The sequence below is a fragment of the Leucopleurus acutus genome, assembly GCF_964270905.1.
Source record: "Leucopleurus acutus genome assembly, chromosome: 20".
Taxonomy (NCBI): Eukaryota; Metazoa; Chordata; class Mammalia; order Artiodactyla; family Delphinidae; genus Leucopleurus; species Leucopleurus acutus.
In genome coordinates, this window is record NC_139162.1 from 31134282 (window position 1) to 31146948 (window position 12667).

At 35.8% G+C, this 12667-nt stretch overlaps 1 protein-coding gene across 11 annotated transcripts in view; it reads right to left on the reverse strand.

Moving 5' to 3' along the window:
- Positions 1 to 12667, reverse strand: part of CHD9 (chromodomain helicase DNA binding protein 9) — a 244345-nt gene that overhangs the window by 20041 nt on the left and 211637 nt on the right. For 8 of the 11 annotated variants that reach the window (XM_082862789.1, XM_082862785.1, XM_082862790.1 and 5 more), the window contains 6 exons: positions 9263 to 9305; positions 7909 to 8128; positions 5075 to 5277; positions 2212 to 3120; positions 1103 to 1263; positions 85 to 357 (listed from right to left, as the gene is read on the reverse strand). In XM_082862789.1, the coding sequence (XP_082718915.1) occupies positions 85 to 357; positions 1103 to 1263; positions 2212 to 3120; positions 5075 to 5277; positions 7909 to 8128; positions 9263 to 9305 (1809 nt within the window). The remainder of the gene's footprint in view (positions 1 to 84; positions 358 to 1102; positions 1264 to 2211; positions 3121 to 5074; positions 5278 to 7908; positions 8129 to 9262; positions 9306 to 12667) is intronic. The other 3 variants (XM_082862792.1, XM_082862787.1, XM_082862794.1) reach the window with 2 other exon arrangements.

A 12667-nucleotide genomic window follows, 5' to 3' on the forward strand; every position in this document is an offset into this window, starting at 1 on the left:
GTAAGAGCAGGCAGCCATTTGCAGGAAAAGCATGCTGCACACCGCAATCGCAATCAGGTCCTAGGGCAATAAAAATAAACATACGTCTTTGATTTTCACTGTAAACTCCTTTTCTCGTACATGCTTCTTCACCTTTGACATCTGTGTTGACTGATCGTGTTCTTCTTTAACGCCAGCACCTGCAGGAGTGGGCACGCTGGGCTCGCTATATTCTGTAGCTGCGCCAGAGCTGTCCAGCAGCTTTGTGGTATAGAAAGAAGCCACTGCACTGGCATCATAACTTCTTCTAGCTGAAGGCCACTTCCCTTTCAGGACTGTTTGACAAATACTGTCCAACCGGTTGATCATCACACGGTCCTGGAAAAGCATGAACATCAAAGGATAATTTTAATAACTGAGTCAGAACTTTGGGGATCACAGCCTTGATGGATTTAACCCTGGTACAACATATGTGTATTTGGTATGCATACATATTCTCACATACATTTACAATTCTATACAAATTCCCATTGGTGACATTAAAAAATATTATACTATAAAGATATTTTTCTGTTCTTTTGTTTTTATAAGAGTAACACAGGTTCCTTGTACAAAGTTCAAACAACTCAGAAGTATACATAAGAGTAAAGAGTTCTCTCCTCTCCCATTTATTTCCCAACCTCACTCCTAAAGGTAAGTACTCTTCTACTAGCCTAGTCACATACTGGAAGAAGAACTGTCTTAATCCAATCTGAACTTCCACCACTGTATGTACATGTACTTAAATGAACCTTTTTTCTAGGTCACAACTGGCTTGGTAAATTTCTTCAAGAAGACCCACTTAAAAGCACTTAATTCATAAAGTAGCACCTGAATACTAACTTGTATGTGAACATAAGCATTCATTATCTTTTCCACTAAATATTCTAGGATTATATTGAGAAACACATACATTTAAGTAGACCTAATTTACTTGATAGTAATATTTAATACTTTTAATGCTAACACCAAAATGTCATTCCACATATAAGTGACTTTTTTTTACTACATAATATCTATCATTAAAGAAATATAGAAAAATACTCAAAAAATGACCTATTCCAGCAAGAAATTACTCATTTACCTTTGGCCAGTACGAAGCTGCCAGCATGTATCCACCTTGCAGGATGTAAGCAGACTCTGGGGTCCCGTTGTTCATCTGGAAACTATCCTGGGTCTCATCCTGGGTAGTGCTCAGTGATGCAACGCTTTCTTCATCATAGGCTTTCACGTGAGGGGCACCTTCTGCTAAGAATAATCATAGCCAATTATAACTGTTTTAAAAAGACTGCATAACACAATTTTACATATACTTTTCAAATCCTATATAATTATTCAGATATATTTGAAAATGAAAAGTTAGAAGTAAAAAAAAATTCACCTAGAATACAATAAAGTACTCATTATTTTTAAAATTGAAATAAAAGCACAATAAGTGGCATAAAGGAGTTTGAGGAAAAAAAGGTTAACAAAACATCCCTTTCTGCATGAAAATTTGAACCATGGTTAACACTCTAGGTCTGTTTCCCTGGAAATACATAAACTCCTGATTGGTAAACTGTATCTGGACTGGGAGGACACAAATATTGCTGGGGAGGCTATCATTCTCTAAAGAGGGGACTCTCATAATTGGGCATGTCCCTTGTGGTAACCCTGAAAGTCATGCTTCTGGAGTTGTTACAGGAGATTCTCACTCCTGTGGGTATCACAGTGGCTCCTGTGTCCACTTGATGTTGACTCATTTCCTGAGCTGTTCGACTGCTATAAGGACACCCGCAGAAGAGGACCACCTAACACTACCGACAGACTGAAGTTCCTATGCTAGATCTTTCTAAGTAGGGCCAAGTAGGGCTTATGATACTCTTGTAAGTCGGACTGGTGGCTGTTATAAAATATTACCTTTATTTGTTCACTGATCAACTTGTTCCAGGCAAGATGTAATAATAAATTTAAGGCAATCACAAAGTAATAAAATTACTGTGCCAAGTCGCTAATCCGGTTTGACTAACCCATTTTGCAATGTGAATACTGAATACGGAGTAAGAACCAGGAATTTAGTTGCGTTTTCAGTAGTCCTTCTCTAAGAAAATCTGTACACATAAAATTTAAATATGCTTAAGTGATCCAAATCAATTCTTTTCATTTTCATGTGAAATGCTGTCTTAAAATAGAAAAAGCACTTTATGCATATACCTCGCTTTTGGACTTCCTCTTCTTCACTGTCACTTTCTTCTGATGAAGATGAGGAGGATGATGAGGAAGAGGAGGACGAGGATGAGGATGAAGATGATGCTGAAGAACAAGAGGAGGAAGAAGAAGAGCTAGAGCCTGATCGAGAGTGGGAACAAGAAGAAGAGGAAGACGAAGAAGAAGATGATCTGGAAGAACAGGACGATCTCTCAGAATCAGAGTCAGAATCAGAACTAGACTCTGATCCTCTTTTGTGGACTCGCTGCTTCTTAGAAGCTGGGTTTGGAGTTAGAGGCTCTGTTCTGGCTGCAACCATGCGTCTGTCTGTTTCACCTTTTCCACCAGATTTCTGGTCTCCAGTAGCCTGTGGTAAAACACCATTCTTTGGACTTACAGGCTCAGACTTTATTAGTGTCCTGGTTTCCTCAGAAGTCATAGATTCTTCTTCAGAAAACTGAGGCTCCTCTTTAAGGTTTTCACTTTTAACTTTCACATCCTCTAGAATAATACCTTTAGGATCTAGGAGCCTAGGTAGAGAGGTAAGAGGAGAAGCAGAAAGTGCTACTTGATATTGCTGTAAAAGTGGGGTAGAAGTCTTTGAATGAGCCATCTTACTTTGACTGTAGTTCCTTTGAGCTGCCATAAATGAGAGTTCAGGATCACGAAGAATGTGATAGTCTGTTCGGCTCACCCCATGTTTAGCAGCTCCAATGAGCAAGTCCCTATCATGAGGGCCACACTCCCACCAGACTGGTAAGTCTGGATTTGGATGGCAAAGCTTCAAGCGCTCAAATAACTGTGGATGTCGGAGGGCCTGTTCCCTTACTTTCCTTAGAAGTTCAATGCGATATAAAGTCCTAGAAGCACGTTCTTCTGTGATTGGCTGGATAAAAATATTTGGATCCACCAATTCTACATTGAAACAAGAACAAACATATTACACTCAAAGATACTTCATTATATTATAACAAATAAAGCAACTTCTAAAATGCACCTCTACTCAATATCATTGTATACTTTCCAGAATTTCTTTTTAACGTTTTTAAATGAGGAGAAATATAAATTTTAGAAAGAAGTACTAAAAATCATGTAACATATAACACTGGATCTACAGAAAGTTAAGTAAAACATTAAAGTTATTTTGGAGGTGTGTTAATATAACTAGGAAGTTACTTTTAAGAAATTCCCTATGAGCTAATGTCATACTATTATGTGTTTTAAAGAGAAAAGCACTCAAATTCATTTATAAATACAAATTAAATCTGTTAAATTAACACCCCATAAGCAAACCTAAGTCCACATATCCTTAACTGCACCGAGGTAACTCAGGGCATTACAGTGAACTCACAGGGACAACAAAGGCTTTCTTAAAATTTGATGGAAACATGGGAATAATTGTCAAACAGTGTATGAAGATAGTTCATTTTTAACATCAGACCATACTCTGTTCCTTTTGATGAGGTCTTATCTTTGTGAGCAGAGATACTGGCAGTTGAGAAGTACTCAAAAAGAGATAGAGGCTTGTTGAAATAATGTAGAGACCACCTGAAGGAGTTACTAATGGCCAAATGTGGAACAATTTGAACATCAAAATGAATTCTGATAGTACTGGATTATAACCTACAGAATAAAAAATAAATACCCACATGAAAAAATACTAATATGAATAAATAATTAAGTAGACTAGGGAGAAGGAACAGCTTTTCCTTGCAGGAGAACTGCATAGTAAAAACTGTTGCAGACAAGATCTACTGATGGTTACTGTAATCAATGGGTGAAAGTTTGAGTAGAACAGGATCTGTGTTGTCTCAAAGTATCTTCTTAAGATATCTGTTAACTACAGGGGAGAAGATAACCATTTTACACTGGAAAAATGCAGCATAAACTAGCTAATCCAAAGAATCAAGGGCAACATCATCAGTAATAAGACATAATGACATCATGAACCCCTTGACATTACATTCCAAGAAAGACACAACATCATTTCTGAGGTATTCTTGCAAAAAAAGGCATAACCTCAATCCAATTGTGTGAAAACACAAGACAAATCCAAATTGAGGGGTTTATGGCAAAACTGATCAAAGGTATCAAGGTCATTAAAGAAAACAACAACTACAACAACCCCAAAACTGAGGAACTGTTACAGACTGCAGGCGGCTAAGGAGAAAGAACACCAAATACAATGTGGGCTCCTGGAACAGAAAAGGACATCAGTAGAAAAACTAGTAAGATTTGAATAGGTATTTAGTACGGTATTGTACTGATTGGGCTAATAATTATACTATAACTATAGTCATGTAAGATTTTAACATTAGGGAAGAGTGAGGGATATATGGAAAATCCCTACATGGGCTTCAAAAACAATAAATTCACCCCAGAATAGTCCCTTAGCTGAGCATTAGCAGCTCTGATTGTTTTCCTTTCGTTTTGTTTTTTTGAAGGCCCTGGGTGTTTTTTTCCTACTATAACTCTTTAAAATGTCTTTTGAGTGGAGCCCTCACTTCTTGCAAAATTACTTGTATAAATAAGCCCTCTAAGCACAGTTCCTATAAGATAGACTAAAAACACACGTTAGTTCTGTTTACCAAAAGCTATCCTTTATCTTCCACCTCCCACAATCATAAATCTAAATCTAATAAAAACACTATTTTCTCAAAATTAAATGTGTACCTTTATTCTCTTTAGATCTCATTTCAATAGTAGAATTAAGGAGTAAAGGATCTTTGAGCAGAGTTTATTTACAATTCAGAAAAACTGGTGAAATGTTGAATTAGACAGTACTAAAATAAAATAGCTGGAAATTTCTGAATTTTACTAATTTTGCTTCTTTGATTGAAACGAGGAAAAAAAGAAATTTTATACATACCATCTTTGGAAGGAAGACGACAAACCCTCCGACACATAGACATGAATGCATACAAATATTTCTCCAAACTATCATCAGTTTTCTTATGTAGCCTAGCCATAGCTCTAAATTTTGTCCAATCAAATTGGCCTCTGTCAGGATCAAACACCACTCCAAATGTAGACACAACTCTATAAAAGTCAGCTTCTTCTCTTCTTGTCCATCTATTTTGAATAGATTAAAGAAAAAGTCACATTTCTCACGGAAGTAAATAAATATTAATGCAAAATACAATGACTATAATAAAAATTTAAAACCATTTCAAGTCCCTAACACTTTAAAGGATTAAATCCAGGGCTATTTCCTTAGAAATAGATTTTAAAATGCCAGCTGACTCATCTATCCAACTGTGCTTCTTTTCCTTCAGACAATAATAGTTTTTTGCATACTTACTGTGCAAAAAAATATGCATGGGATACAAGATTCTATAGGATATGACGACCCTCCCTTTGGGAAAAAGATAAAACATTTCAAACATATTTACAGTATAAGGTAGTATTTTACAGTTGTATGTATTATAGAAACCATGAATTTTAGGACAGCACAGAAGATGGAAGGATCTGTTCAAACTTGAGTGATGAAGAAAGGCATCACAGAGTAAGTGGCATTTAAGATGGAACAAGGTTAAGATTAAGGGAGGGAACTAGAAAGAGGGCACAGAATAAGCAAAGTAGGAAGTAATTTACATTTTAAGGGGATGATGACTATTCCAGATTGAAAAGGAGAAGGCTCATATTGGGGACAGAGGAAGGTAGGCTTGGGGTCAGTTTATAAAACACTCTAAATGTCTGGCTAAAAATAGTCTCTATTCAGTTGCAAGTTCCTGAAGATACTTTAAGAGGGTAATATCCTCACACACCATAGATCTCCAAACACAGTAGAATCTTTTCCCTGGTTAACAATCACAAGTTTGCTGTGTAATGAGAAAAAGCATATGAGAAAGACCTTTGAAAAACACTAACAGGCCATTTTTATCATGATGATACATTAAGAAGATTAATGATGATGTAAAAATAGTCATTCTGGGAAACCAACCAATCAAGTCATATGAACCTTGTACCTGAGTGATAAAGTAGGAATGGAAAAGAAAGGATAAATTCAAGGATTACATAGGACACAAAAAAATATGACACCTACCTTCAAAGAATTTACAAGTTAGAAAGGTAAGACATGGAAAGGAAAAGATGAATGCCATTACAGTATCTTTTATTATTCTGAAAATGACTAGTTTTATTTAGATAAGTGCTATATGAGTGCAGAAAGCAGGGAGAATACTGTGAGCTAGTCTGGTTGAGAAAAAAACTAATAGAGGAGATAGAACATGTGTTGAACTCTGAAGGAGTAGTAGGGCGAGGTATGGACTAAAAAGTAGGAAGAAGGGTATTCTGGGTGATAGCAACAACTTAAGTAGGATACTGAGTCAAGACTCAGTGGGGCATTCAGGCAGAGGGAATAGGAGAGAATAAAATTAGTAATGCATGCTGAGGCCTAAATTGAAGAGACTCGAATTAATTAAGAAGTTAGACTTTATCCCTATACTAAATAAAGAGCCATTGAATATCATGATAAAACTAGTACTTAGGAAGATTATCCAGATCTGCCAGAGCAAGGGAAAATGTATGCAGTAGATTAAAGATGGTCACAGTCTTTGCCACAGTTCGCTTTGAGAGATGCAACCTATTTTCCTTTCCCTTAAATTCTGGTTGGCCCTGTGATTTTTTTTGACCAACAGTAGGTGGCAGAAGTGACACTCTGTAACTGCAGAGGCTGGGTCTTAAGAAATCTGCAGCTTCTGCCTTTGCCACTTGGAATGCTCCCTCTTAGAATCTGAGCTCCCAGCTGGCAGTCAGCACCAACTGCCAACCATGTGAGTGAGGCCATTATGGACCTTCCAGCCCTCACCTCCCTCCAGCCAACACCATGGGAAGCAGAAGAACCATCTGGTCAACCCACAGAATAGTGACAAACAAAAAACTGATGTTGTTTTTACGTCACTACGTTTTGGGGTGGGTTCTTATGCAACGATAGATAACTGAAACAGTAAATTTACATAGGTAGGAGTATTTGAAGATTACGTCTAGGATAGCTAAAATCTTAAGTGTCAGACTAAATTCTGGTTACAATGAATGTGTTGCAAATGAAACAAAGGAACAATGATTTATCTTTCAGAAAAAAATTCAAAGATACAGGTTTAATAAGGACACCAGGTTATTGTTAAACTTTCTTATTCTTTTCCATATATTCTATCCTTTTTAAGAAGTTAAAGCTTTTGGGATGAGAGAAGTTTGCTTGTCTTCCTAACAAGCCTCTTGAAGAAGTTCTACTACTATTTGTTCCCCTTTGACATCAGTAGTTTTAAGGGTTCATCCTCTGTAAAAAGCATAGATGAACTTCTCTTCCATACATTCTTATATTTCATTAATGTCATCATGTAAAGTAAGATACAGTGGAATTTATTTCATATAATTTAAACATACGTTTCATTGATAATTTAATTCTTGAGTTTGCACCTTCATTTTTCCCCATACCTCACTGTTCATAAACATGACAAAAGAATGATCAAATATAAAGTATGGACTAATAACTATAAAATGCAATAATCTGTATTAGCTTAACCATATTTGTGTGTACATATATTTATATACATGTGTAGGTATGCATAAAGCATTTTGCTTTGACCAACTTCTCTACCTACATACGTTTTTCACAACGTGAGATAATCGTACCCTAACAAACTTCAGAATGAACACTATATTTAGACACTATATATTAAAAATTTAGTGCTATTGTCTTACCTCTGCTGTCTCTCTATCTTGGCTGCCATTTTAGGATTAAGAGTGGCTTCTTCATAAAGAGGCTGCATAACACTGGCAGGCACTGAGAAAGTAGGTTGTATCTGCTGGATTTGTCTGTTTTTATTAGTACGCTGATATGCAGTGATGAGACGCCTCAAACGTGTGGTTAAAGCTGACTGAGTAGGCCAATAAATTTTATCACCCTCCATCAGTTGACCATCTACATTTAAAGAAACTCATGTCAATTAAAAAAAAAAAACTAAAACCCAAAAACTAAACAGATACTGTCATGAAGTTCACAAAAGCAGCAAAATTTCCCTACTTAAAATTTTTTCTTCCAATCTGATTATATGAAAAACAAAAACAAAACAAACCTCTCAAAAAAGTTTTAACTATAGCTCTAAAAATTACAACAAACTTTAAGAGCAAGCTCAAAGAGTAGGTCACGGTGGAATAAAGAACTACAATGTTATATATTTAAAGAGAACTTCATCTGCACAGAAAATACAACTCTTGCATTTCCAGGTCTAATATATCTTACTGGAAGGCAAATACTCAATGCCTTAACTTAAATAAATTAAAAGTCCAACTGAAATCCATCGAGAAGTTGAACACTATAAACTCTTCAAATTAAAGCTTTCTGTATTAAGTTTATCTCAATTTAATTAGAATGAAACAGGTAAAAAGTCATCAGGGAGGAACATATATTTTAAAAAATTCAATATGACAATGTTATAACTTTTAAGTTTTCATTCACCTAATAAAAGTGCAAGATCTAACTCTCTATTTCTACAGTGTAATATAACCATATATACCATAATCAAGTGGTAATCATTCATGCGAAGGAAAAACTACTCCTTTATTCCTAGTTGAATTACAGGAAGGTGAGGCACTATTCCCCTTGGGTACCAGCTGGGAATGAATGTACTCTAGTGACAGTACGTTTCTATCTTGATATCAGAAGGAAGGAGAAGCAAGACCGTGTACAGAAAAGCCTGTAGAAACTGAGTGATAAAAGAATGTTTCTCAATGTGTGTATGAACAAATAAACGGATTATTAAATTAACACTAATGGTGTGTTTAATGGTGAAATGTCACATACCAGTGTAATAATCAAGCCACAAAAGCATCAAAACTCCTATTCTATAAAAATTCAGTGAGTCACTGCGTAAAGATTTACAACTAAAAATATTGTTAAATTTCCAATCAACTATGTTCTATAATGATTGCAACTGTCTTCAATAAATTTCACATACATTTGAGACATACAGAAGTGTATTAGTTTACTGATCTCATGGTATCATGGGAATGTTAATTTACAATAATACTAAGTAAAGAAATAAATGCTATTTACCTCCATCTGCTATAACAAGATCTCCTGGTGAGGAAACATCATCCTTTTAAAAGAAAACAGAAATTTGTCACAGGGTAACTGGGTCAAGATATAATAAGAGAATCGATTTTCTTTATAATAGAATACTTTCTTTTGCAATAGAATTTTAAAAATTCAATTTATTTAAACTAAAAAAACCCAAACCAAAAACATTTCACCCATTTCCATCCTGCCTCTAACCTCAAGCCTCTGGCAACCACAATCTATTCTCTTTATCTATCAACTTAGTTAAAAAAATTTCTTTTTAGATTCCACATATAAGAGACATCACACAATATTTGTGTTTTTCTGACTTATTTTACTTAGTACAATGCTCTCAAGGTCCATCCATGTTGTTGCAAATGGCAACATTTCATTCTTTTTAAAGACTGAATAATATTCCATTGTGTATATATACACACACATATATATATGAATATACGTGTATGTGTGTGTGTGTGTATATATATATATATATATATATATATATATCACAATCTCTCTATCCATTTGTCTATCGATGGACACCTAGGTTGTTTCCACATCTTGGCTACTGTAAATAAAACTTCAAACCACATGTGATCAGGCTGCATATATCTTTCAAATGAGTGTTTTCATTTTTGGGGGATAAATACCCATAAGTGTGATTGCTGGGTCATATGACAGCTCTATTTTTAATTTTTTGAGGAACCTCCATACTGTTTTCCACAGTGGCTGCACCAATTTACATTCCCACCAACAATATACAAGGTTCACTTTTCTCCACATCCTAGCCAATACTTGTTATTTCTAGTCTTTTTGATAATAGTCATTCTAACCGGTGTGAGGTGATATCTCATTGTTTTTTTGACTGGCATTTCCCTGATGATTAATGATGTAGAGACTTTTCATGTACCTGTTGGCCATCTATATGTCTTCTTCTAAAAAATGTCTATTCACATCTTCTCCCTATATTTTAATCAGATCGTTTGGGTTTTTTTGCTATTGAGTTGTATGAGTTCTTTATATATTTTGGATATTAGCCCCTTATCAGATGTATGATTTGCAAATATTTTCTCATATTGAGTAGGTTGCCTTTTTCTTTTATTGATGATTTCCTTTGCTGTGCAGCTTTTTAGTTTGACGTAGTTGCACTTGTTTATTTTTGCTTTTGTTTTTGGTGTCAGATTCAAAAAACTCATCACCAAGACCTATGTCAAGGAGCTTACCAACTAAGTTTTTATTCCAATGACTACTAGTTTCTACTTTTGTTTTAGAAAGCCCTAAGTTAGAATTATCATCATTCCTTTGTAGGTGGGTCTTTTTCCTGTGGTTGTTTTAAGAAACATCTTCTCTTTGTTTGGTGTATCTGTAATTGCACCAGGATGTTTCTTGAAGTGGATTTAGTTTCATTTATCCCTGCAAGATTCACTTTACTTCTTGAATCTGAGGATTCATGTATTTCATCAAGTCTGAAGAATTCTCAGCTGTTAACTCTTAAAATAGGGCTTCTCCCTTATGCTCTCTAGTCTGTCCCTCTGGAATGCCTATTAGACATACACCGGACATTATCATGCTATATATACTCTTCTTATCTAAAAAGATTTTTTATATACTCCATTGTATTGGTTTTCGGTTTGTTGCCTCTCAACTCTAAATTTACTGCCTCTCATACCTTTTGCCAGCTCTAAGAAAAAAAAAAAAACGGATCTAGGCTCTTTATTTTTTCTTAGCCAGCCAATGTGATATTAAGCTTTGTCAGTAGTGGGAGCTGGAGAAGAAAGGCATTTTACTTCCTGGTTGCTGTGAGCTCCTCCACTGCTCAGCTCCTACAGCACATGCAGCTTCCTCAGTGCCCTGCTCTTGCAGTTCATGCAGTTTCTTTAGCACCTCTTGCCCGGCAGCTTCTCCTGAGCAACCTCCCCCTGGGTGGTTTTGTAGTGGAATGCCTCCGGTGTGACACTTCCCCAAGAAAAGCTTGGCAACCCTAGAGGGTGGATTTCCAGCAAGTTGCTCAGGTGTGGCAGCACAACAACTTTTCTTCCATCTAGTGAGCTGTGGTCATACCCTCCCCAAAAGGTCAGAACCTCAGCCCTGGTGGGCACAGGACCCTTCCTTGGCTGCTGTATCTCAGCCTTAGGAATAGTGGCTATTCCTATATTCTGTCAAGTTCTTGCCACTCAGTATTTCAACCCCCCTATTATAGTCAATAGCTCTTTACATTAAACTTTCCTGTTCAAATTACTATGTGGTTTTTCTCTCCTGATTGGCTCAAACTGATTCATCACGCTACATTATGGATAACTTCCTCTATTTTCTAAATAATTTCTTCTCTCGTGAGCTGTGTCTAATCTGTTTCTCCAGCAGGATGTTTAACTTATTTGTTGAGTTTTAAATTTCAACGATAGTATTTTCCACCTTTAAAGTTACATATAATTCTCTTTCATATGTCCATCGTCATTTAAAATCTTGTCTTTCTTTTTTTCCTAGTTCTTTCTTTAATGTCTTTAATCATTTAAAATTTTATTTATTTTCTATTTCAGGAGATATATTAACAGAAATTCTTAAAGATCTAATCTTGTTCTTTGTTATAGTGCTAACATTCACTCATGGTAAATTGCTCCTCATAAATTAAAAATTTTTGGATTTTGACCTCATTTTATGGAGGGCTTTATCTTCAAGACTCAAGTGTAATCTAGATTGAAGTCGTTTCTTCTAACTGTTCTTTTTACCAAGTACCTCAAGGGTATTACCAGCTTGGGATCTCTCTTTATATTACATTTTTGCCTTGAGAGTTCCTGGACCATGCAGATTAAGTAAAAGAAATCAAACCATAAACTCAAGCGAAGGCAGGCCTATGGCTATGAATTCTCAGAGGAAACAATTTTCTCCCTACCCAGAAACCATGCTGAGATAAATTTACTTGTTTCCCTGTGCTGTTTGGCAGAAGGTACTACCCTTTAAGGGTTCTGACTTTACTGGATTTCATTCTCACTGCTACACACTGGCCTAAGCCTCATCTTTCTTCCTCAATATCCAATTCCCTTGGCAACCAAGACCAACAAACCCTATCTGACAGCCATAGCACTGTCTAGTCTTTACTATATTCTCACAAATATTATAGAAATTCTTCTCCTCTTTTAACATCATTTTCCCAACCCAACAGATTATATTCTGTACTTTCAACCAACTCTTTTAATTCCTTTTGACTTTCTATAAACAGAACACTTAGAACTATGCTTTAGCAGCTCAGAATTCCTCTGGGCTCCACCTCTACTTCAGATCGCTTTATCTGTTGCTGTGTACTTTTAGTATCTAGCTCTTACTCTGCTTTGAGATTTTGCCCCTGAACACTGTGTTTCTCTGGTTCCTAGCAGTGTAGCATGTTGGGAATCCCCATTTCATTCA